Raw genomic sequence first — 27,225 nt, 5'->3', positions numbered from 1 at the left:
AGTTCACCAAAAAAATATTCCTTATTCAGTCAGAATAAAAACAATAAATGGGAACACAGGCCACAGTCTGCATTTCTCAGAATATTGCTAGTTGTCTCCACGCTGGGCTCTACTTTTAGGCAGGGTCTACAAATTTTTCAGGATTTTTGTTGCTTGTTTGTTTGTTTTTTTTTAAATTAACTCACACTGTCTCACACACACACGCACTTTACTTGTTTCCTGTAAGCAACTGTAGATTTCATTGTGGAAAAGTCTGTCTTGACTGCTAGACCACAGCATCTATCAGAATTACCACTGCAAACCCACTTCTTTATCAATTCCATTTATCAATATCAATCAAAAAGTTTATCAATCAACTGCCAGGATTTACTCTCTACCGCAATTTGGCCAAGAATATTTCAGCACACATGAGATTTTTTTTTTTTCCCCAAGGTTTTAGGAAAAGTTGATTTAGACATTGCTAACTAACTTGTGGAAGTAATAAACTAGTTTTTAATATATATTGTGTAAAATGTTTCAACCTTAAAAATAATATTGTCAACAATGAATCCCTCATACTGTACTGTTTTGATTACTTGTCTCAGACTTCATCTCTCAGGAAGACCTTCCAGAGATGAAACTTCAAACTAAAATTCATAAATTTCCTGAGTAATAAGAACTATTAATTTAACAGAAATACTGGTTTCATAACACATGATTACCTTGCTCCCTTGATATTCTCTAAATAAATTGTCTCTTTCTTTTCCGTTGGAGGTAATTGCCGTATTATCTTTCTTTCCTTCTTACAATACTCTCTCTGCTTTCCAGGTAGTAATTATTTTCTTTAGAAATTCTCTGATGCATATTTTGTGTGAAAAACACGTATCTCTAAATTCGTCTGTTTTGTGCCAGACCTGTAGCACTGCATATATGCTCTAAAGCTTCTTTACTTTTCTAACTACATTTATTCGTCTAACTGAGATAATTCTCTCTAGAAGTAAGCACTGTCTTTCCTCTGTCCTTGCACAACTTTTCCTTCTTCCTGGGAGAAATATTCTTGTTGTTCTCGATCTCAAACATCACAATCTTTTAAAAAAGCTGTAGTGAAGTTGGAAGAAAGGGTAGCTTGGGAAGCAGAGATGGAGATTAGCGCTAATAGTTCTTCCTTACCTTCCCTAAAATCGCCACAGTTTCTCCAAGAGATTGCCTTCGCTGACACTGTGTGTCAGTGCAATTGTCAAGAATCAGGTCAGTGATAAATGCTTCGTGCTCTCTGACCACATCCTGTGAGCGTGGTCAGATTCTACTCTCAGACTTACGTTGGCTGATTCTGAGGCAGCCCAAACCACACACGCAAGTGGCACAAACGGAAAATATATTCTACCATGCCACTAGATATCATAGCATGCATTTAACTGTTATTCCTAAAAGCTTTTGAAGTTTTGGTGTAAACAAAACGTCTTTGGCTATATTCACAGAGTGCAAATATGGTGAGCAACGGCAGAGAGCGCTAATAATGAGATGTCTAGGCAAGCATATTGCTGTGTGGGTTAGTTGTACCAATTCTGACTGGCGTTAGCTGAACAGCAGAAGAGGAAAAGAATTGGTTTTGAAGTTGGCCATATATGTGAAAATAATACGATGGTGTAAAAAAATTTTGAAGTATGTTTTTTACATGTTGAAATGATGGAAAATTCAATATCTCTTCCTTTAAATCTACTATACTACTTGCTGGATTTCTACACCAGCAGTTCTGTTTCCTGAGGCAGAAAATTAGTTTTTTCCTTTTTGACTGCAAACAGATAGGTGGTTGTCCCCTGATTCACCCCAGATTATGCGTACATGCCAACAGGAGATGATGTGGAATCAATAACAAGTCCAGAAGTAGCAGAAAAACTAACAAACAAAAAAAAAGCAATTGGCATATTTTAGCAATTATAACACATGACTGAACCTTGCCAGATTTCTGTCAGAAGCAAATCTTACGTGAGATCATCAAGGCTTTTCAGAAAGTAGAAGTACATTACCTGTTTACTTGGTGTTGGACAATTGAGTTGAGACAATTACAGTTTGGCAATGTAAAGAAATCTGTCAAGCTTTGGAAATATTCATCCCTTCTAGAGGAAGCCATGGATGTTGAAGTTACCTCTGCAGCTCTGGCTAATCTCCCTGGCCTCCAGCACAAGTTTGCATGCATAATGCTTTTGTGCCAGCTGTTGGAACAGCCATGTCCAGACATAAATTGAATCAACCCCAAACCAAGTTTAATTTACTCTGTGGAGCTGCACTTTTCCCAACAGCATGAAGCAAACATAAGGGAATTTAAAGACCCCTTTTTCTTTCCATTCCCCTTGCCTTGCAGTGAAATAGGGTCGTCAAAAAGGACAGCTGTAGTTCTGTCAATCAAAATGAGATGATTTACTGAGGTCCCTCGAATTCTGAGTTCAAGCGTTAACTTGCAATTACTTAGTCTGGTTAGTGGTTATACGGAAGCTTTAATGTGTTATAGCTCTTTACTGTTGAAGAGGAGAGATGGGAACTTCAGGACCCATCAGCTATGCACAGTGTACAGAGATTAGTTTCATATATGAAAAGGATTAAGACGTGGTCACCTGCACAAGGAATTTCTTAACTTTGTGACTTAGATGTGTCCTTCCAGGGCTGTCTTTCTCTGATTGTTAGTATAATATGATTGACTTTTTCCATGAAAAAGCCTGCAGTTCAGTTTGCAATAAAAAGCAGTAACAATAACAATAAAAACAACTGTTCTGTTTTCCTTTCTTTGAGCTTTAACAATCAAAGACAGTGTATCATGAAGTGGTGTATGTGAAATGAACATTGAACTTTGCATGAATGAGTGATAATGTGAAAATCATTTTTAAAAGCTATCACAAAGTAGTGTTCAGGAGAGACATAAATTGCCTGTTAAATTGAATGGGTGAAGAAGGTCCGTGCTCCCTCCTCTATGATAAAGAGCCCGTCAAAATTTTTTTTTTGCAGAAGCAAAATAGATATTTGACAGCTGTGATGAGAAGTCTACTGTATAGTCTTGCCACTAACTGAAATCAAGTTATGCTCAATAACAATTTTTTATTTAGAGTGTGTAACATTTTATAACAATAAAAAATTGTTATAAACAATTGTTTGTAATGTATTTGCCTAACAAAGCTTTTTCCAATATCAACAGTATTATCAACAATAACATCCTGACTCAATCCCATGTTTCCTTCTTAAAAACACAAGAAAACCATTAGTTTTTTACTCTTAGTTCTGATCACTAATTCTATCCCTTTATTGAAAAATTGTAAAAGTAAATTAAACTGGGAAGATTAAATTATTTAATACAAACCAGCTGTCCCACAGTTCATGAGCACTGAGCTGGTATCTCGCTGTTGGTGGCATCCATCTCATGTTTAAGCTCAGCTGTAACTCACCAGCCATCCAAACTGTGAAGGACATACCACTCGCTGTGTCGCGCTATTACAAGGGGCTCCAGTGGCAAGCACATCTTTTGTGGTTGTCTTTAAGCCTTTTTCCTTAGAGGGGGTAAGGATTTTTAGTCAAATTGACCCCTACAGTCTCTTGTCAAAGACAGGTTGTTCATCCCAAGGCTTTATTCCTCAGGCAAAGACTCTCGTGAGTCCCAGAGGCTTTCAGAGCATAGCTCTGTGATTACACAATGCACCTCATGTACACCTTTTGCTGAGAGAGCAGTACCAGCTGAATTCTGCAAAGCAAACCTAACTGAAATCACAGATTTTTAGTCTGAACAGAACAGGTGAAAAGTCTAAGGGAGGAAAGAAGCCTTAACATTTAATTAATTGTATTAACTGTAAAGTTTATTTTTATAATAATAAAATTCAGCTTGGTTTTGTTTCATCACACTCAACAACCTGCAGTTTCCTGTGATTTTTTTTTTAATAATCAAAAGAATTAGAACAAACAAGGACATAAACTGTGCTTTTATGAACGATATTTTTATTTGTATTTTTCAGGGACTGGTTGAACGCGTTCAGTCCCCCCATCATTCCTGGAAACCAACAACTGGAAGAGCACACCAAACCTTCAGCAAATCAGAGTGTTCCAGGTAGGAATTTATGAAGACAATGAAAAGGACCTGGGTAGAAAAATATATTTCTAAATGCTGTTTCTGTAGGGCCGGTGCTGCCTTTTCTGTAGTAGTTTTCTATACTGCTACGTTTTGGTTCCAAGTTCTCTTATTTATTAATCTCAGCTCAAGCTAGCAGAGTTTTCCATGCAGTCTTATTTGCCTCTGATAGAAGAATAATTTATGCAGGTTTCGTAACATTCTGGCTCAATATGGATTAACTCATGAAAAATGAATCTTATTTGTTTAAAATAAGGAATTTATGCTAGTGGGGATGGCAAACGTATGAAAGAACGAACGCAAAAACTAAACATTCTTATTTAGAAGCAAAATAACACTTATGTAAGTGATACCTCTCTTATGAAGAAAAATTTCAGTTTTAGCCTTAAATGAAATCTCAGCATGATATTCTGAGTAAAGACTGTTGTCACCACCTAAAGTGCTGAAGGTTTTTGTTTATTAATTGCATTTGCTTAGAGAATGGCAAAGAACTTAGCTGAAACTGGAAAGTCAACAACAATAGAATAAAAGAAATACCTTCTTTTCTTCAAATGCACTTTTTTCATATCGGTTGTCTTAGGAAACAGAGAGGATATCTACATTTTTCTTCAAGTCTGGGCAATTCAATGTGAAATCCCATAAATCTGACCTGTGTATTTTGGCTGCCTGAGGGATGAAGATGTCTCAGTGATTTACTGTCTGAAATAGATTATGCCCCTCAAATTGGGAATGTTTTCATAGATGTATATTTGTAATTGTTTATGACAGCAAACTAGAATTTTGCTGTCAGGAAGGGACCTTGCTTTGAAGAATCAAGTAATAGGTTTTGTTAAGGGTCCTAAGTAAGCCAAAGAGAATTGGACAATAATCCTTGAGTTAAAGGCATATTGGATATGAATTTGTGATAGGTCTCTGAGAATTTTTTTACGTTAGTATGAAATCCAAGGCTTGCTGCAGTAAAGCTGGAATTTCTGTAAATTTTAAAAATTGGATTATTATCTTTTAAAAGCTTTTAAGAAGTATGCTTTGGAATTTGTTGGATTTCTTCTCTTAATCACACTAGAATTTCCAAACTGTTTTGTGAATTGTTCCTAAACTCATTTTCCTTCCTGCTGAAATATTTTACATCATGTGTCCGTGGTTGCACGGTTGGAGAACAGACAATCTCTATATACCCATACTTTTTATTTTGGCTTTTTATTTTTGTGCCTTTATTCAGTCAATTTAAATTCTGACTCATGTATACGAATGATATTTGTGATTTTGATAACTTTACGCAGAAACTTTTCTATCACCAAATACTCCAAAAAACCTGCAATAGTGTTGAAGTGATCAAGCTTCATTTCCCCAAGAGGTTGGAGGAAATCAGAGAGAACAACAAAGCTGTTCCGTGACCTTCCCTCCCCAACCAGGACAGTTCGGATTTTTTCTGAACTACTAGACACACTTCCCTACTAAAGTAGCCGAGAAACAGCAGAGTAATTGCAGCAGCTGTGGGTCGGGGAGGCCTGTTTGGCAAAGGAGGTACCTGTACATACAGCATCTTCAAGGAACTCCAAACCTCCCTTTCTGATTGTTTACAGCCCTTGGCAAATAATGTCCCTGCACTATATTGGGAGAAAACTGTCATGGTTTTGGTAACATAAAAGATACACTTAAGTGAAACACAGACCTTTGCATAGAATATGGTGATGTGTGAAAATGCAGTGCCATGTAATACATGCCTATCAAATCAGATTGTACCCATCCAACATTAGACTCTGTGTGTTTTCCTAGATATCTTGGTTTAAAAAAATCTTGATGGATGGCGCTAACTAGATGGCTTATGGCTTAGAGTATCATTTTTGAAATGTGCTAAACAGGTCTTGTCCCGTGACACATCTCTTGCACTTTGGAAAAAACTTTATTTTCTTCTTTATTGCTTTACTTGAGGTTAGTTATTTGTGTGGTGAAATAACTGTCATCTTATTGGCAATTAAGTACCGGATCCAATCAACAAACTGAATGCTCAAATTCATTCCAGAAAATTCTGCTGCCCTACTTCCTTTTTTTTTTTTTTTTAAAAAATGTCACATTAGAAAACAAGTTATTTCTCATGTTGGGAAGAGACTTAAGTATCCCAAGATTATTTTTTGTGTGCGTGCAGTTTACCAGTATTCCAGGTGTCACAGGTTAACAAAAGCATATTATCTGTACTGAAAATCTGCAGTGAGTCATAATGTATTCAAGATAGTAATTTTATCTAAAAGTATCCTTAAAGAAAAATAGATAGTATTAGAATATTTATAAAAATTCTTTATTTCTTATATTTAGAAAAAAATCTTTAAGTTGGGGCATAACTTTGGGGAAGAAAGTGGATTCATTTCTAAGAAAGCATTTTACTCTATAGTTCAGTTCTTAATGTTTGCACTATCCCTAGTACATATTAAATAGGGAGATGTAATGAGAAGTAGTCTTCTATTCAACAGGTTTCACAAGAAAATCAAGAGGAAAATTTAGACTCAGAAATATGATAAATTTCCATAGATTTTTCCCTTATTGGGCACTGATATTTCTGATTTATAGACAATTTCATTTATCTTGACATAACAAGTCATACAAGAAAGTTTTCACAGTAAGTGACAAAGGCAGAGTCATAAATTCTCTGCAACTTACTTTATTGTATCTGTTGCTTGTCTTAAAATAGTGCTCTAGGAACCATAGCAAGGAACAGTCTTCTTTCTTGGACTAAGCTGTTGACAATAGTCATCTGGTAACCCTGCAGTATGGAATTAAAGTATAGGTTTGAGCACAGTAGTTCCATGTTCAAGGATAATATCAGATAAAATATTAGCAGTGTTCTTTTCAGCGTCCCTTCTGCTGACAGCTGATCCAGTGCAGTTGCCTTACATCAGGATTGGAACATGATCCATGTATCTTAAAGTGAGATTTGCTACAAGCCAATTTCTAATATTAAAACCTAGAATACAGCGAAAATATATTTCTGTGAAAAGGGAGAGCTATTTTAGTTCTCCAGACTGTGGTGACTATGTGAGCGGTGTTAACATAAACCAAGTAACACCACAGTTATTTGTACATTTGTTTCAGAGTTCAGAAGAAGCTGCTACATGCCTCCTGCCTTCTCTGTTATCCGGGTTTAGACATGTTGAGTGAAAACCTGTCTCCATAAAAGCAATAGCTCCCCTGATTTCAGTGGGGCAGCATTTCATTTGATGTGACAGGTATCCAGAGGTACTATCTTCAGTCTTCTTTTAGCTCAGAACTGAAAAATACTCATCCCTCTATAATGTATGTCACAGACTTCAGCTTTCATTTAAAATCAAGTTCTTTTCTAGCCTAAAATACTATTTAATTTTATAGTGATTTAAGAACAAAAGCTTTGATTTTGCTTTCACCGTGATATTCAAATTAAACTGCCAAGAGGTTTTTTCATGCAATCCTGAGCAGCCTCAACCCAAAAGTGTGAATGGTGGCAGCATAAACAGCTACGGAAATTTTCTTTGAAGGGGACTTGTTTGTATTTGGCCATGGACACTTCATTCCTACATATGGTGAGGTTGCACCCAATGTACCATTTGAAAGTAGAAAGCTGCCTTCTACCACAACCATTACACATTAGTTGAGTCTTGTAGAAGAATGTCACTTAATTTAGTTAGTACTTCTTTCTAGGAAGTAGAAGAACAGAAGTGAGGTTTTCATATGTTTTTTTAATCTGTTCAAAACTGAAACTCCATGCTGCCATTGGAAATCTGTTGCGACATCTAGAAATGCCTTAAAATGCATTTGGGGATATTGTGAGATGCTAAAAGAAAGAAGCCTAACTTTAAAAACAAGATACATCTAGAAAACTGAGTTCTCTTCTTGTTCACATGAAAATACATGTGAGGAATTATTGCTATAAAGGTATAAATCCAGCTAGTCCTGGATGCAATCTAATTGTGATTTGGCACGAATGCGAGGCATACAGGGAAAGAGGTACACCCCTGAAGAGTCTGAAGAATTTCTTATTCCTAAATCAAACCGGGGAGTATATTGAGAGGCCAGTTCCTAGGCAGAAAGGGAATGAGATTTAAGCTTAGAGAAGAAAAGAGAATCATTTTGAAGAGAAGCATAGGCAGAGAGAAGCAAAATAATAAGAGGAAGAATTCAGTGGAAATAACAACATGGTTTCAGGTGAAGGTGTAAGGCTATGTGAGGGAATGAGGCACAAATACCATTTGCTTGTTTACTGTGAAGTGTAGAAAAAGACGTTCAGTTCTATGCCTTCTTTCTGCACAGCATCATTTTTCCCAGAGCTGTCCAAACAGGATATCTCAGTTAACCTCGTTTAGCTTACCAGGCCTGATGAAGTACTCACAGCAAGGAGGGCAGCAATTTAGCTTTTTCTTTTTACCTGTGGTTACAGTAAGAGACAGTTTCTTTCTGACGGTATTTGTTAATGCTACTGAGGAAACAAAAATGAAATCTCTTCCCAAACGATAAAGTGCACACTTCTTCTGTATGCATTAAATGCACCAACCTACTTTCTGGTCTCTAGATAATGTAACCTATATATCGTTCTGTGATCCAGGCTGTAAATAGATTCTGAGCGTTGTGAAACTGCTGCTGTTAGCATAACAGGCCATTACTTATTATGAAGTGTTAGGGCATACAAAGCATTTGGTTTGTATTAGCAGCCTGAGAATGAGATGAACATTTATGATGAAATTCAAGATACAGATTGTATTCAGCTGTGAATTATTTCCTATCAAAAAGCTATAGGTCTATAACTTAGATTTAGCTTATACAGAAGACAGACAGGTTTAGAAAGGAGCCACAATATATAAAGCATCTGTAATAGTCTGTATGGCTTTATCAGTGTATTTTAGGCTAAGGATTCATTTCTGGTACCTGAAAACGTTCTTGCATTTTAAATAACTTTAGACAACCTAGATTTAATTTTTTTTATTTTCTGAAAGAATCTTATTTCCTCTCTGATACTGAAAGCTCTTTTGTACAGATTTACCTATACTGGTAACATAGTGGATACCAGACATTCAGATCCTTTCATTCTCACAGGCCTTAAGTACACAGTGGCTGTCTTTGTTCGTACTAGAACTTTATTGTTTAAGAAGGTCATTGAGAAAAATATCACTTAGGGATACTTTGATCCACTATCAGTAAAGGTACTTCTGGTGAACTGCTGCATTGGACTTGTAAAGTCCAGTTGTTAAGCAAACTCTGACTAACATCATTTCACCTCAACTAAATACAAGTCTTCAGAAATACAATGAAAAGGTGGATTGCTGTTATCTTTAAGGTAACAATTCAGAAGTCAAAAGATTATACACTTTAAAGAGACGTTCTGTCACATTTGACAGAAAGGTATTTCCATGTTGTTGTCTAAGCGAATAAGAGTGATTTGTTCTTATTTTTCCCACTTGATGCAGGTGAAGATGACCTCAATGCTGAAGAAGACGAGGAAGTTTTGACTCTTTTGTATGATCCGTGTCTGAACTGTTACTTTGATCCAAATTCTGGGAAGTACTATGAATTGGCATAGTCACATCATGAGAGGATATCCTTTTGTATTCAGAGTAGGTTTATCTTTTAACTGTTTGTAAAGTGTGACTGAGCTGTATAATTTATCATGTAACTTAAAACTTGAATTAACCAATAGTTTTGCAAATGAATTAATATATTTTGTAAATAGTGTCTTATTTATATAGTTTTGTATTAAGTTGTATTGCAGTGGAAAATCATATAACATAAAAGTTCCTTGTGACTAAGACATTTGTTAGTCTAATTTATTTCCAATATTCAAAGGTTCTATATGGAAACAAACAAAGTTGAATCAAGGAGGTGTGTGGTGTTTATCTGTAAATTATGGTTTTACTCAAATAAGAAAAAAAATTTTCATTACTTACTGTGTATTTTTAATTGGTTCTGAGCTATTTTGTTCTTTGTACTGTAAGATATACAGTGTGTTGTTCAAAGGCCTCCGTTTCATAAGCTCGTTCTCTCCCTTTAGTCATCAGGTAAAGCAGTATTTTCCTCACCTTCAAGAAGTTCTCTACTGTTGCCTACTACAGTAACGGGACGATGTCAGAGCTGTGGGGTGGTAGAGTGTGTACAGTGCAGTGGACTTTAAGGTGTGTGCACGGGCAGTTTATAAATCTAGACCACAACAGAGTAAATATGGCAGGCTCTGAGAGTACCAGCTACTGTCTACTTTATTTAACATGGGACGGAAGAGCAGTAAGAGTGATCGCTTCGACACTTAACAGCTGGAGCCTTGTTTCATGGAAGGCAAGGTGTGTATATGATTCATATGGGAAGCTGTGCTCAGAGTCCAACTCTTACATGTTTAGATTAGTTCTTCCCTTACACCTTGCAATAAAAGAATGTAATTTATTTAACCCATCTATATTGGGTTTCAGTGCAGTTTTCAGTGAGGGTCCTAAAGTTCCAACTTAGAGATTTAAATTGCCTGCCTCGCTGTGCAATTTTTTTTTCTATGGTACATAAAATATCCCTATTGACCATGGAGAAAGACTATAGGTATAAACCAGATCGTACATAGCCTTCGAAAATAAAATCAGCATCTGAAATGAATAAAATACTGTGCATGGAGACGTGTTGAGCTTTGTCTGCGCTAAAAGCCAGTTGACCTGATCCTGATGTTTCTGCATTGCCACGGGGGCTACTTGGCTCCAAGCGGTGCCCGACATTTCCAGCCCCAGAGCAAGGGAGGTGTAGTGTAGGGTGTAGTGTAGTGTATTGCACTGTGTAGTGTACAACACCGTGTAGTGCTGCTTGCCTCTAGTGTCCCCCCCAGCCAACAGGACGCTTACTTAAAGGGTAAACTAATAACTTAAAAATCGGCTACCTGATTGAAGAAGAGGTGTCAGGGAGAGGTTGCCCACGAAACAAGAAGTCTAAGGAGTTCCGTTGTAATGGGGTTGGGTTAGTGGAACAGCTTTGGAGTCCGCCAGTTCGGTACATAACAGTTTTCTGGAGACAGTTGAAGGGAATGTCAAAATCACATGACAAAATGATCTATAGGCATGTCTGGTGATTCTTGTTCTAAGGGTCTACTTGATTATATCCAGTGCTTTTTCACTGTAATTATTTGCAAGCTGATTACTCAGTGAATTTTTAAGAATAATGTATTTGAATGTCATAAAGTGAGTTTAGTAAGCTCACTGGCAAGTGATTTAAAATGATATGTCTGTAAATTATATGTAATTATGGATCCCAGTTAATGAATATCCTAGAATCAATTGAAAATGCAGTTGTTAAGAGTGACTTGGCATAAGCTCAGATTGTGTATTTGGCTTCTGTGGCAGGTACAAACATATCATCACAAATTGATTCAAGTACGAGTAGCACTGAAATCCACAGGAAGACAGATACTGTGTTGAGATAATTTACTTACCCTGCCTTAGCCTGTTTCTCCCAGAAAGATTTGTACTTGTTCTTGCTAATGCCATAATCAGTTTAAAAGTTCAATGAGATCATAATTTTGACCTTCAAAAATCAGATGGTAGCTTGTACATGCTTGTGCATATCTAACCACTTTCTTCTTGGCATCATTTAGTGATCAGGACTGTGCTCCCTGTATCTGTGCCAAGTGCTATTTAAAATGCGTTATTAGTTTTCCTTTCATAGCCCCATGTCTCACAGGAGCGGCTGGATGTCCTAAGGCACCACTGTGAATCCAGACTGGTCACTGACGCTACTGAGATAACCGCTCACTTCAGAAAAAAAAACAACCAACAAAAAACTGGCGGCAAACTGGCGTGTGCTATTTACGAGTCAGAAGTCTGCAAAGGTCCAACGGGTTGTCTGCCAATGCCTGTCTGGGTAGATATGCTTGTCCTGGCTTCGCAGCAGGCAACCATTAATGTGTCACATATAAAAGTGTACCAACGGACGTCCAAAGCTTGGACAAAAGGGAGTCCTTGGAGACTCCACGCTCTTATCCCCACCTTTAATGTGATAAGAGGCAGGCGGGTTGTGACACTAGGTTCAGGGTGAGTGTTGTTCCAGACAGGTTCACAGGCAAGTCCAGATACCCACTGTTTTCCTGTCATTAGCACAGTAGTATTTTATAGGTAAGTCCTGCTTTTCAAAATCAGCAGTTTGGGATCCTTGCCCTTTGTGTTGTGGTTAGCAGCTTTATGTCTTCAACATCCGTGGGGATTGATTGCCATAATGCTGTGAACAACACCTGTGAGTTGAGCAGCACAAAAGGCTTAGCTACAAGGACTGTGAGTTTTGCTCACAATGTTTTTCTTAATCACCATCCTGTGAACCTAGAACTAAAGCACTGCTGGCACGCAGCACGCTTTTTGTTTAGCCAATTTGTCAAAGCCAGCATTTATGGCAGGTGACGAAGAACACGGAGATTTGCTCGTAGCAGTCATGTGCAATGTTTTAGTCCGTGAGAATCACATAGTTCTCACTAGAGCGTGCTTTCCAACAGGTAAATAGAGCTGTGTCTGGGAATAAAGTTTCAGGTTAGTGAAACTGTCTGCAGGGATTTATTTCTACAGACCCAGCATCAGCTACGATTTTTGACAAGAGAAATTTTGAAATGCAGTAAATTTTAGTAAGGCTTTATTAATGTTTCTTAGATGTGCATTAAAAACAGAGGAATTGAAGATAGCTTGGTAGAGCTGCTGGAGTCAGCAGATCACAAATCAATCAATTGGTCTCTCTCGGGCCTTTCTATGTTCCTTACACACATGAGGTGTGCCAGACAACTCTGCTTTGTTTCCAGTTGCTAAAAAACACTGTTAACCAGCTTTCAGATAGTTCATGAGGAAAAAGAAATCTTTAAAACTCTTTTTAGCCACAGCCCAGAGCAGTGTGTTTCTGTGTCACTGGAATGATTCTTCTCATTTCTGTCATTCTTTCTGCCTTAGGTCCATCTACAGAGGTTTCTCCAGAGCCCAGCCAAATAACCCGGTTTGAGCCGTTAGATCTCTGGGGGCTGCAGCAGCATTGAGTTGCAGCTCACAGACAGCCCAGTACATGTGAGCACCAGCACGGATTCCTCCAAGCAGCTGCTAGGACTTTGTAATCTTTGATCTTGCGGTACTGTCGCTTGTACCCAAGTGCTGTGTGTACATGCGAGTCTCATTATGCCAGACAAAGAACATACTCTGTCCTAAGGAGCTTACAGTAGGACATCAATATTGATTTTTCCCCTCTGCTGCGGTGGTTACTAGGTAAGAAAACACAAAAAGTCATGCTTTATTATTCACCTGTCCTTCAGCCATAAAGCATTCTGTTTAGGGGCACATCTTCTAAACTTTCGGTCAAGTGGCAAGCTTGCAAAGGCTGAAAAATCCTTGAAAATAATTTTGCATAATGCATTTCACACTCAAGTTGTTTTCCGTGGTATTTCTTTTATTTTAGAAAAGGGCTTAGTCTTTTAAGCAATGGGCTACATGTAACATGAAAAGACAATCCAGCCTGTCTTTTCTATGTGGTATTGCTGATAATCACTGCTTTTCTCATGGTTACTATAGTAACTTGGCATCCTTATCTGCCACCTTTTTTGGCACCTTGAAAAAAACTATTTAAATTCAGTTCCCTGATAAACTGAAAGCTTGCCTTCACGGTACCCATGGGAGTATGTAAGTGTAACAACAATAACTTGTAGTTTTTTCTTATTTGGTGTTTAACTTGCTTGTTAGCAGCTGTACAGGCAATTCTGACTGTGATGTTTTGGCATCCGGCTGCAGGCGTTGTAACCAGCGCAAATGCCCCGAATGAATCTCCGAAAGAGCTCCCAAGGGGTCACACGCAGCAGCCCACGATGCAAAGACCCGAGCAGTATTTTCTTCTTCTCATGCCACTCTAAAAGCAGTTCTGTTTCCAAGCTTGACAGTTTTCAAGAGAAAAAATAATCTGTGGACACTAAACTACATGGTGAGAATTATTATGAAGGTTCCTGTGGTAAATCAGTAGTGAATCAACAACCTTGTGATGCTTTTCATCCCTTTCCAAGTTTGTGCCATCCAGTGTGCATGGCAGATGAGAGTGGATCTGGGCAGGTGATGCTGGAGAGCTGAGGGACAATTTTGGAGGTGAGTTCAAGGCCAGTGCCCCAGCTGAGCACAGCTCTCCAGCAGTTCCACCTCTTTTTTTGCTCTAAGGGCACCAAAATGGTGCTTGTGATAAAGGTTGGTTTTCTAGTTTTGTCAAAATGTGGCCCAGATACATCCCTCTGCTCATGCAGCCCCTGTACTGGTGCCCTTAAACCTCTCTGCACAGAAGTGCCCTCATCACTGCAAGAGAAAAGGAGATGTCGACACCTGAACAGCTGGTGTTAGCTCCTGGCGTCCGGCACAACGCTCCGGCATGGCTGCAGAGGGGCTGAACATTTTGCCAAAGCCAGAGCATTTGATGATCCATCCCTGCAGCTGTGGCCTCTTCCGCAGATCTCAGGCTTTTTTCTTTGTTATCTCATTCTTTTGCCAGGAGTTTTGAAGAGCAGACAGATTTGAAAGGTATGTGGTTGCAAAACAACAGAGGAAAAATGCTACCAAGAGCCATTTACTAAAAGGCAATTTTACTTTTGCAGTGTGGCTGGAGTGCTCCTGGGGACTGACAGTGTGTCCTTGTCCCACTCCTCACAGATGTCCTTCCTTGGCCACTGCCAGAGAAGAACTATGGGCTATGCCAGCAGCTGGTCCTCTGCACTGACCAGGTACAGCCGCAATAAAATACTTTTCATAAAGACAACCAGCTAGGCTCCTGGTACAACTATTACTACACCGGTAGTGCTAGTGTACTTCTAAAGATGTTTACATTACACTACTTAGGGTTTTTATCTATTAAAAAGTTTATTATTGGATGATTGTGCATTTTATCTGCGTGGGAGATCAAAAAAACCTTAAGTCACACAAATTACAAACGTCCTTTTAGAGCACTGCATATTTATTAGGCCATCTGCTACTGCAGCACTCAAGGCAAAAATCCTCGTACAGGCAATCTATTCACAGCTACTGTTTTACCACCTGATGTGTAAAATATCAAAGCTCTGGATGCATTTATTATTGTGCTGAGTAATTTTCTAATGAATTCATAAAGCCTGGGAGACGTCCCATGCAGGAGTTTCCATTAGGCTGCTGTTTTCTCACTGGGGTTTGAGAGGAGCCTCTGAGGAGGAATCCCATCATGTCAATAGATTTGTTATGCGGGTGGGTGGCACTTCTTTTTGCATTTCCAACCCCAGTAAGACAGATTCTGGCTGGAAGGCCTGGCAGATACCTGTATGGCATTTCCCATGTATCCATGTGAAGTCCAAATTAAAATAGCTGCTCTTTTCCCAAAGACAAAAAAAAAAGAAAAAAAAAAAAGGGGGCAGCAAGTAGCTTTACAGGAAGAGCCAGTGCCTGGGCAAGCTGTGTGGTGTTCACAAGAATACCAGAAGATGATCCAGCTTTTGGGTTTCATTGTCGTTCTTTCTAGTAGCCGGAGAACCTCCACAGCGCATGTACATCCACAGTCCCAGTGCAGCCCACAGCCTGGGCACCACCGCAGCCCCTTTGTGGCCCAGGCATCTCTACCCAAAACGTATCGCCGTGTCTTTTGGGACCGAGCCAGGATGAAATCAGTGGCTATGATAAAAATCTCCCTCAGTGCTGAAGTAAGCGCCTTTTGTTCAGAGACATGCGGCTCATGGCATAGCAGCGACAGGGGCTTGGCACCTCTCACCAGAAATACAGCACTACTTTTCCAGGTATCATCCAGCCATTTGCCCTGTCCCAGATCAGAGTTTTCAGCCCTGTTCTCCTATTTGGAACTGTAAATCCCTGGGAGCAGGGAGAGCTGCCCTGTGCCTGGCCCACACCAATGGTGCTTAATGCCACCGGGGCCAAACTGCTACTGCTGCTTACACTTTTGCAATTGATTTGCAATACTCAGTGGTGAATGATGGAGGGTGAACCGAGAGGGCAGGTTTGTGGTCTGAAGTGTTACTGTGGTAAAATACAGGCATGCTGTCTGTGTGCGCACACGTCCCTGTGTTTCGTAAGGGAGGCGCTTACAGCGACAGACCCTTCCCCTGCTCTGTGCAGCCTTACAGCAAGGCTGGGACTCTTTACACTCGACCCCGTGCAAAACATTGAGACTCCTCCATGGTTTGTACTGAAACAGCTTCGTCCTGCCCATGGGTATCCGCAGCAGAGCTGGAGGTGAGTGCCTGGCAGCTATTGTGCTGTTGATACATTACTCCACAGTGCCCTGATTTCTTGCAGTGCATTACACCTTATTTAATATGATCTGTAAATCCTTGTGTGCCAATAGACAGAAATCTCTGATCGCTCTGTAAGGTGCTCAAAGGACACATCTTTTACTGATGTCTTCTGTTAACTTCCAGCTCGTGAGCAAAGCCAACACACGCCAGGTGCTTAGACACCCGAGAGGAGCCTGTCAGCTCGCATTGATCCATCACTCCGTCTCCTGCTGTGACTTCCCCTCCAGAGCCACCTTCAAGCCACGCGCACACAGACAGAAGGTATTTATACCTTCCTCCACGTGAAAGGTGGGGCTTGATATTACCTTGTGCACTGATCATGTTGAATGTAATCATGGGAACACTTTGCCACTGTTAGAAGTTATTGATGCATTGTTTAAAAGGGAAGGAGACTTTTTTTTATAGTCAAATTTATAGCTGGAGTTGTAACACTGAACCCCAGGCACAGTCCTGACGGTGCTGAGCCATGGCAGTGTTGCCATGGCAAGTGGCAGGGAAGCCGCGCTCAGCCGCAGCAAGGCGAGCGGCCCAGGGGAGCTGCTGCCCTGGCCTCGCTCCCTGGGACATGCTGTCCCCCTCCTCGGGCTCTGCCGGCCCAGACCCTGTCCGTGTGCACCCCGGGGCACCCACAGCCCAGAAGGCCTCAGCCACGGGTGTTTGCAGGTTCCTGCACAGACAGCTCCAGTGCATCTGGAGCAGCCCAGTCAAATAAGGATAACGGCGTAATTCATGAATTTGCTTCCCCTTCCCGGTCCTCCGATACTTTCAGCTCTGCAGTCCTCTCAGCTGTAAACTCCGTACCGTGAGATTAAAATGTACAACTATGTGACACCTTATAAACCACATAAATGTGAACTGGCAAGGCCCCTTAATAATGAAGGATTTTGCACGAAATCTTCAGGCACTAATTCAGTCTCGGGGCTCTCTTTCCATTGCAGTGGGTACGCAGTGCCATTAGGAAACCTCGACTGAATTATAACCTCTTACTCTTCTAAGGCATCTTTTTTTCTATCTGCAACAAGGTTTTATTTTGACCCAATCATGAACATAAAAAGCATAAGAGATACAAATGCACTTAGTGATAGATTTGTTTTCTCTGGAAAAATGTGCAACATTGTGATGCTAGAAAAACAGCTATTAATTTGGAGGTTATTTTAAAGCTAATGGATAATTATTATTCTGTGGAATTTTTTTCCCAGTGAAGATTCTAGTTTGCTGAATGGTCCCTTTCCATTTGTGGCGCTGATGTTTCTCTTCCCCTGCATTAACATGTTACCATTCAGAACGAATGGCTGTACGTTTGGCTTTAAATTTTTCTTCCACGTTTTTGACAATTGGGTTTTATGTCTTGTATAAATCACTGTAACACATGATAAAGTCAAGCACATTCAGTGCCTCTGAATAGTTAAGTTGCTGTTTCTCCTCTGTGCAATAGCCTATAACTATATTTTAAAGCAGTTACAGTCTTTTATCAAGCACATGTATTGGCATATTTTTGTAACTGGATTACTGAGCATATTCTAACAACTCTTAAGCAGCTCTCACGGGCTATCATGTAAATCCTTCTTAATTCACGGTTTACTGACCACAGTGGTTCTGGATGAGCATCTGGTGCCAATCTCCCTCCTGTGGGCAGCGTGCCACCTGCTACCACGTCTCCGTGGAAATTCCCAAAGTTCCTTTTGAAAAACCAATCTGCGTGTTGCAAACTGTCACCTCTTCCATAGGAAAACCAAGCTGGGGAGGTCACGCCGTTTGCAGTGGGTTGACGAATGGCTGATGAACGCCCGCAGCCAAGCAGACAGAAGGCCCTTAGTCCTGCTGGCACCCCACAAGCTCGTGGGAAAAGCCTTGGTCTCGGGTGGTGCAAGGGAGTGGGAACACCCCATTCCCAAGAGCAGGAGCGTCAGGTCCTGGGGAGACAGGAGAGGACACCCAGCACTCAGGGACGTCTGTGGCCGTAACCAGCCCAATGGCACCCGTGTCTGCGAACCCTCCTGGATGTCCCAAATCAGTGTATCACAACACCCAGGACGCCACTTGTTCAGTGCAATCTTCAGTCAGTGTGGGTGGAAGGGGTTTATTTTGCTCATTTTATGGGCTGATTTATGGCTTGTTTACTTAGATGCCTCACCCACATTGCTAATGTTGTAATTAAACCTTGTTAAAGTGCTCAGGCCCCCTTCAGGCATGTGGTGCAATTTTTTTCCCCCCTGAACGATGATTATTATATAGGGTGGAAAAAATGCGTGGTGAGGAAGGGTGTCAGGCAGGCTTGGTTGTAATAAATACCTATTTATCAGGCAGAGGGTGTTTCGTCATAAATCAATGTATGTAATTAAAATTGCTGAGATTGGTGTTTACCTGTGAAACCAAAATTACTTCATGAAGAAAATAATTATAGATGCAGACTCTCTAAAAAAAACCAGTTGTGAGCCCTCATTAAATAGTTAAAATCAAGATGATCCTGTGAAAGACATCAGCACATCATGCGTGGGTCGGCTGGGGGGGATCCCTGTGCCAGAAGCATGCCAGTGGGCTGTGTGTGTTTGTACCCCGTAGAGCTCTCCCCCACATTTTTCTGGTGCATTGTAATGCCTTCCAAGTTTAAGGTCTTATAGGATATAATAAACCCCATGAAATCATATTAAATCAGGTGAAACAGGACACAAGGGAGGAATCCTATTACCAGAAAAGGCTGATGAGTTCAGGGAATTAGTGGGGTAAAAATGAAAATTATATTAATAATGGTTGTTTATTACCTGTAATGAGGCACCAAACACCCTAACGAGCAAGTCCGGAGGCACAGTGCACACCCATGGCCGCGGTGCCTCTTCCACAGAGCTCTTCCCCTTATTTTAATGCAGTTTCAGTTCAGCTTAACTCAGTGCTGGATTTGCTCAGGGACCTTTCTTCCGAGGCAGACCCAGCAGTTACTGCCAGGTGAGAGTATCTACAGATCTGTGTCGATAGAGATACTTACACAGCTAGGTGCGTGTGAGTGCCGGTGAGCCAGTCGGGAGAGCCCCGGGATGCCCTGGAGGAGCTGCTCAGCTACACATGCAGCACTGGAGAGGAGGTGCTGGTGGCCAGGTGGCAGCGCTGACGGCCCCCTCTGCCCCTACCCTTTGGGCAGAAAACCCCACAACGCTGTACGAAGGCATATTCAAGGCTCTCGCAGGGCCAGGGAGCTGCTCGCTGTCACCTACCCTGCTGTCCTCCTGCGGATGCAGAGCTGGGAACAGGGCAGTGTTGGTGGCCCTTTCCTGTAACTCTCCTCCAGCACTGCATTATGAGATGGCTCTTCCAGGAAGGATCTCCTTGTGTTCGAGCTTTATGGCTGAGACATGCTGGAAGCTCACCAACGATTGCTTGGATATGGGCTTTTTTTAGTCAACCCTGTCTAAAAGCAGAGTATTTCCTGAAATAGCAGGCGTTCCTCCTGGAAGAGTTGTTTAAAGGCATATCTGGGAAAAATCACTCAAAGGACAAAGATGCTGCTGAGCCTGGGGGAGATGGTTTGGTGTGAACCTGCTGTGCTGCGTGTTGACGCACCCGTGCATCCACAGCCGGCAGCATCGGTGCAAACAGCGCTGCTCCCCAACACACATATTTGATGTGCTGGGACATCAGTGATTCATCAGCAGTTTGACAGTGTCTTAAAAGTTACGTTATTTGGGAAAGACTTGTTGAGGTGTTAAAAACAGCAGCTCGCCACAGTGCGTGCAGCATAAGGTGTTTGGATTTCATAAACTGAATAAATATGAGTGTCTTTAGTCCGGATTAGCACTTTCCCCTCCCGAGGATGACAGAGCTGTGGTGAGTGACCCTGGCAGCCCAAAGGCCTTGACTCTCACCTGGTGGGGACAGTTTGCCTCAGGAGCTGTGCACCACTTCTCCACGCAGCTCCCGGATGGATACTCAGTGACTGTTGATGTTGGGAAGAAAAGGGAAAAAAAAAAAAAAGCGCCGGATTTTTCTTGTGGAGCTGCATGAAAAAATTTCTTTATGGAGTTTTTCAGGCAATTAGCCAGCGGTACCAGATGGCACATGGAATCGTTCCTAAAAATGAACTGGTCGTGGTGCTGCCCTACATAGAAGTTAATGGATATTAAAGCCACGCAGTTTTCAAAGAGATGCCGACAGAAGTGCGGGCAGTTTGCAACCTGCATGGCGCAGCTATACAGTGTGTGTGTGTGTGTCTGCACACGCGCGCTCATTAAGGAGAGTCATTAGCTTTGGCACCGGTTCTGCAGAGTCAACCACGGGAGACCAGCTGTAAGGAGAGCCCAACAGTGAGCTTTTGGATGCTCCAGAACTGGCATTTATTGATGGGAGAACAGCATCTTGCACTGCCTCAGTCATGAGGGAATTTCCGTAATGTATGTTACACAAGTGCCCCTCGTGTTCGGCCAGTCTGGCCTCAAAACCTCTGGAGTTATTTGCACCTTTGCAGATTTTACTATTCCCTTTAGTAGCATCAGCCATTCCCTCCAGGACCAAACTGCTGCTGTGATGGCTTTGAACTGCATCGCTGATGAACGTCCTCCTGCGTACAGCAAACCTGTTGGGAAAACATGAACTATTGAAATATGGTAGGCAGAAGAAAGACTTTTCACCCTCTCAGACCGTAATGCTTCAACTGTTGGTGTGTTTTCACTGCGAGGGATGCTGGGGTCGGGGCTCCAGCACAGGGCTTCCCGCTCTCTTGGGCATCTCCTTCGGAAAGTGAGGAAGGCAACTCCAGGCTCTCGCTCATCAAATCCCTCAGTGGACTTGTCTTAACCAAGAGTAAAGGCTAAGTAAACACATCTAAACAACTGAAAAGCACGTCAACATCCAACTTCAAAATAAAGTGCAGTGAAGTGTGAAATTATACCTTTTATTCCATAGATCTCCAGCAACTAGCACAGTTCTATAACTTGTATCACGCTTTAATACTGGCAGAGTTTAACACACCGTGCAAACCCCATAAAATAATTATATTTCATCTCAACAAAGAAACAAAATCCCAGCTCACTCAGCCCCCTCTGTCTGAGGAAGGATTATAAACAATTCAGTGCATGTCGATTTTTCCTGGTGATAAATCCAAAGCAGGTCACCAGTGAAATGGTAATGTGGGTTCCCCAGACAGCTGATTTACCGAGAAAAATAGAGATGTTATTTGGTGTCCTTCAAGGCAGTGTCACCCCGCTTTCTGAAACTTCCTGAGGTTTATCCCCTACTTAAAAGAAGCTTAAAAATTTAAAGCTTAACTTGAACAGACCATTTTGGCACTTGGCGGTTGCCCCTGTGTGAGTTGGTTATGTGCTTCACACCAGATTCCCATTCAGCTTTTCACAATAAATGAGGTTATATGAGTGGTGATGATGATAGAAAGCCAGCAGAAGACACTCCCAGGTCCACATTTTCCAACACCGTCCATCAAGCCCCAGGAGTTCAGGCACTCCAAACCCATGGATCAGGATGGAAATATTTGTCATCAGAGCTTGTGTTGGCTGCCCTTCTGCCAAACCAAGGGTACGTCTGTACACGACAAACCACAATTAATTTAACTAATATATCTATTAACTGCCCTCAAATAAAGCTTCCACACTTTAATTAGAGCATTGTGATTAAATGCAATTAAAACCCTTAAAGCAAGTCAGCAAGGACTGCAGGCACTCTCATTTCCAAAGCCCAGCACAACGCTACAAACACACAGGAATGGGTAACTGAGAATGATGGCAAAAGATGTCTTTCCCCACCAGGCACAACGCAACACGGCACCAAAGACTTTCTACCATCGCTGACTCAGCCTCTGCAACAGGACAAGAGCTCGGAAAGGAGACGGGACACAGAGGGATGGGGATGAGAGGCTAAAAAGTCCTGAAAGGGGAGAGGGATATGATTAATTGCCATGGTCTGTGTTGCTGCATCAGCTCAAAACGCGATCACACCCCTCAGCAGCACCGAGCGATGGGGCTTGGTGACAGGACAGACACAAGGGAAACTTGCAAGTACACGTTTTTTTTTTCCTTCATTCATTTCAAACCGCTGGACATCAGTTTGCTTCTCCCATCGTGTTTATTATTCGCATCTCGGGCCCAGCCTTGCTTCCATGCTTCTGACCCAAGCAAACTGTGATAAACGTTGCACAGTGATGGGAAACATGGTGGGGAAAAACCATTGCAGCACCCTAGCATCTGGTGCTGTTGTATAAAATTCAAGGCAGACAATGCAGAAATAACTCGCACAAGCGTTTCTGTGCTTTTTCACCTGATGTGCCTTGGGAATGTAGCTCAGTTCCCAGTTCACTCCGAGAACCCAAAGACTTGAAATGGTGTGCACAGTTGTGTTGCCAGAGTTGAGTCTTGTACATGGAGAGGTAAGACAGAAACCATCACGATTGCTGAGACAGAGAGAGCGGCACTGGGCAGTAGCAGCAGAGAGGATTAAATTATGCCAAGCATCACCTGAACACAGAGTGGGCTTGGTGGAAGACATAAAATTTGATGGAAAACTTTTTTAACAAAAAGTTCACAACCTTTCTAGGAGACTATGAGCAGTGGAAGACCAAAATGAGGCCCAAAACTGCAAGGTGAGTAGTAGTCAAGTTGCACAGGGCAAAGAATTTTATAATATCATGATCAATTATGATGAAATAGGAAGAAAAAACTAGAAGGGGCTCTGAGAGGCCAGGAAGTGTCATTGGGGTGGGGGACAGCAAGGAGGTGAGCGGCAAGCAAGAAAAAAATCAGGTTTCTATATATAAACCCAAGCCAGGTCCCTCGTTCGAGGTCTGGTCATTTCTTTTGCCCTTTAGACTTTTCAAAAAGCTGACACTATGCTATAACTTTAACAAGCCCGAATCATTCCTCCTAATGGCACCTGTATTCAGATTTATGTTCTGCAGTGAGCTGGAGTAAAAGGAGAGTTGCAATAGGCGCCCCGCGGCACGCCGGCCACCGCAGTTCAGTGTGTGTACGGCACCAAGAAAAACCCAGCAGGCGCGAAGAGTTCCCCGAGTTATTTCCTGTCTCGCAATAAAGACACAGTTACACCGGGTGGTAACTCTTAGCAGATGGTGACTTTTTAAAGTTGATTGCTGTAGAAATGATACTTTCTGAGTTTGTTCCTTTTAATTCAGATTCTCGGTAGTGTGTTCAAATGTCAGCGCGCATCCTATTTCTATCTTTTATTTCCTTTGTGAGCAGAAATCTTCTTTAAGAAGTCTAGGAATTACAGCTTGGGAGAAAAGATAGGCTCTCTTGATAAAAGTGATCTACTTTACAAATGTTACAGAATACAATAAAAACAGTAGATGCAAAAAGCTCCACTGGCTTTGTTCTCAGAGGAGAGGTTTAATTTCTATTGCACTTTTTAAAGAGACATTTTGTCTGCACTGTAATGGTTTACTGGATTGGTGAGGTCCATTAGCAGCACAACGGCAGGATTTCCTCTGCTGCGAGCACAGGGAGGTTGGGGGAGTGGGGGTAGAAGATGTCTGATTAATCAGGTACTGCTGTAGACAAATAAAAATAACAGAACAGCTGAATGAGTACCTTACTTACCCCCCAGCTGCCTTGTCGGGGTGGCCGTGTGCCAGATGCCCGCAGCACGCAGGGTTTGGAGCTGCACATGACCCGGACTGGCAGCCACGGGCTTTGAGGCTGCGCTTTAGCATCAACCAGGTTCAGCGAGACCAGAGTCAACGTACTTTGCCTTCGGCTCCAAATCCCAACCCTGTGCAACGGCTCCCGAAGGCAAGAGGGCTGTTATATTGCTCCAAGGTACCTACCACCTATGCCGGTGGGTTTACCTGCTTACCCACACTTCTTTACTCATCTGAGCAGGGTGGCAACTCACCACGGTCCCAAAAAGCTATACCTGTACCTGGAAGCTGCAACTAGGTGGCTTTCCTGGTTTTCTGCAAGATGTGTGTGCATGCTGTCTTTTTAATAGTGTTGCAACTGGAAACCATATCCCCCACCTAACCTTTGTGGCAAGGGACGGTGTTCACACCAGCATGGGCTGCTTACACAAAATTCACAAGGATGCAGTGCTCTCCCCCAAAGAGGAGTCCCTGCGAGGATGGTGGGTCGGCTCCAAGGGCTTCACTCTACATCATCCACCAAATCAGAAAAGATACATCTGTCAATAACTACAATATATTTTACTGCAATTTGCTGCCTCTGTTGCCAGCACCAGGTGCCAGCAGCTCCCCCAGGGGTTGGGAGAGCAGCCAAGGGCCCAGACAGGCCCCCCTGAGCCATGTCCCCACCTGCAGGCTTGCATGCTGGATGTTCCCATGTGTCCCACTGCTGTTCCCCACATGAGGCAGCCCATAATGGCTCACTGTGCCTAATTACAGCAAATAGCAGCAGTTTTGGAGCATTCAGATGATGCATCCCCATAGTCCTGCTCTGCCATAACTGATAAGCAAATCTGGCCAGCCCGGCGCGCAGGATTACTGTGCGCTCCTTCGAATATTGCTTTTAAATGACACAGACATATCAGAACTGGCCAGAAATAATCTCACCCCAGTGTCCCAGCACCAAGGACCGTCGCCTCCTGCTAACACGTGAGTACTCTGGGAAAAATGGAGGTGACAAATAGATGAAGCACCTATGTGATTTGTCTTACTGCGGACCCCTCGCCACCACGAGACAGCCCCTGTGTCCCCAGCTTGGGGCAGCTGTACCAAAATCAGTGCCGTCGTGGCAAACCGGGGAGATGCAAAGGGCTTTGGTGCAGCCACTGCTCTGCTCTCTGCACTTCACCTCCCCTCGGAGTCTGTGTCTTAGCCCGTTTATTTATTGCACCTCATTGGCAAAAAAAGGAAAGACATCCCCTGGCCAGAGGGAAACGTCCCAATTAAAAAGCAAACGATGCAGTAAAACAGCAGAGCATTCTTGAGAGCAACGGTAAAAGCCGCCACCTCTTGTCCTCAATTTATGCTGCTCCCATCACCCTGGGCATTATATTTGTGCTGACAAGGATCAGTTTAACCCCTGCCTGCAATATCTAATAAAAAGCTGGCGTGGTGGAAGCATGCATAGTCCTTCTTCAGTGTCCTAGGAATGGGTGCAATAAAAAAACTGCTGCTGGTGCTCAGTGGCTGCAGCCGCTGCCTGGAATAAATAACTCCCTGCCCGATGCAGCAGCGGGAAGTGCTTCAGACCCAGAGGCTTCTCGGACCCTTGTCCCTTTTGCACTGTCACAGCCCAGGGTGGGCAAATCATGTCAAAATAGAGAAAAATGCCAGAATTGCTGTGTGGGTCAGACCAAAGTGTCTTCAATATCTCGGGGGCCTGTGGCCTGTGGTGGGGGCACAGCCAAGCATCCCAGCACATCTCTGAGCACAGCATGTGGCCGGTGGGGGCTGCCCACCATCCCTCAGTTTTTACTAGGGGCAAAGCAAAAGGAAAAGTCCCAAAGGCTCTTCCATCGGTAAATGACAGGATCGTTCCCCTTCTCATCATTAATTGACCGAATCAGTGTTGCAGAGCTGGCATTATGCTCTGCTACGCTTTGTAATGAAATCACTGCCTGTGCGTAAGAAACAAATTTAATGATATGATACTAATAGGGCTAGAAATTTCCCATGCAAATATTAATAATTTATATCTACATTCATTTTTTTAATAGTTCTTGTAGTCTCTAACAAGCAAATACTGAGTTCTACCAACCCCTCTCAAAGATCGTATCCGGGGAGGGCGCAGTCGTTACTGGGCTGGAGACAGAGGCCCCCAGCACGATTTCACCGGAGGCGCAAATCAGCATTTGGGAATCATGTCCTGGCCTGCAACCCTGCTTTGAAAAAGAGGTGATGCTTAAAACACGAGCGCTGCTTGCGTGACACCAACCGGCAACAGGAGACGGACGTTGCACTTTGGTGCTGCCCAGGCCCCTTCCCTGAGAGCTGCTAATTGCCTCTGTAACGAACCTGGGTGAAATTAGCCCAGGGGTCACAGGTCACACTGGGCACCTCTCTGTGTTTTGAAGCAGCAGGCAGCAAAAGGAGCAACCTTTGGGCTGCAGAGCCAGAGGGATTTGAGGACCTGGGGCCGGGGGGAGGGGGGCGACATTTTGTTGCAGAAGCAGGGAGGGATTTGTGTTAAATGTCCTTTTTTTCAGCAGTAAAAATGTATCTTAAAGGAAGGGCAGTGACTGGGAACCTGATGGGCTGAAAGAGAAGATAATTGCCTCGGACAGGCATAATTGCCTCAATTCAGAATGCTAAAAATGGGAAATTAGGAATAATCAATGGCTGTTTATGATCTGTGTCTATACTGTGAATTCAGCTAATACGGAGTAATTACACTCCGCTAATTCCTGGTATTTGTCATCGTTCGGTTGCAGAGGAGTCCTGCAAAACAATAAAAACAGATTGGCTGTGCTGGGCCCACAGACTGGGGGCTTAGCGCTGCACAAGCTGATTTCATTTCTAATGGTGAAAGCGGTTATGATTTCCCTTATTTATTTTTCTCTCCTAGCGGCAAAGCCGGCGTCAGTGAGCTGCGCTGCCAGGGCTGCAGCGGGTGCAGTGGATGCGCTACACAACAGCACCCCCAAAAGCCGGCACCGCCGTGCTGCCGGGGGAGACCTGGCACACCAAACCCCCTTGCCAACAAAGCACCACCCTTCCCCTCTTGTCAAACTGCCTTTTCACCTCCTTTTTGTCCAATATTGCGCTGTCATCCCTCCTATCAAACTTTGTCCTCACGCATTTCTTCTTCCAGCCCATCCGGCACAAGGGAACCCCGCCGGCGTTTCACCCCGATGCTCGGGCTGTGCTCGGTCACCGGGATGCAGGTGAGACCTGCGGGATGGGTTATCAGTGTGGCGGCGTGATTCACTCCCTGGTCAATGAAATGCTGCTGTTTGTTAACCTGTGCAAAAG

The 27,225-nt window shown here is 42.6% G+C and overlaps 1 protein-coding gene across 13 annotated transcripts in view; it reads left to right on the top strand.

Annotated features, from left to right (window-relative positions):
• Nucleotides 1-26,828, top strand: part of CFAP20DC (CFAP20 domain containing) — a 99,901-nt gene extending 73,073 nt beyond the window's left edge. For 5 of the 13 annotated variants that reach the window (XM_074602707.1, XM_074602710.1, XM_074602706.1 and 2 more), the window contains 2 exons: nt 3,975-4,066; nt 9,517-9,855. In XM_074602707.1, coding sequence (XP_074458808.1) covers nt 3,975-4,066; nt 9,517-9,629 — 205 coding nt within the window. In that variant the 3' untranslated portion in view covers nt 9,630-9,855. Of the gene's footprint in view, nt 1-3,974; nt 4,067-9,516; nt 9,856-10,097; nt 10,486-12,996; nt 13,303-14,663 lie in introns of those variants that run through there. The other 8 variants (XR_012589330.1, XR_012589328.1, XR_012589325.1 and 5 more) reach the window with 5 other exon arrangements.
• The last annotated feature ends 397 nt before the right edge of the window (nt 26,829-27,225 follow it).

This window comes from Larus michahellis, chromosome 10, assembly GCF_964199755.1.
Source record: "Larus michahellis chromosome 10, bLarMic1.1, whole genome shotgun sequence".
NCBI lineage: Eukaryota > Metazoa > Chordata > Aves > Charadriiformes > Laridae > Larus > Larus michahellis.
This window is presented reverse-complemented; position numbering and strand designations above follow the sequence as displayed.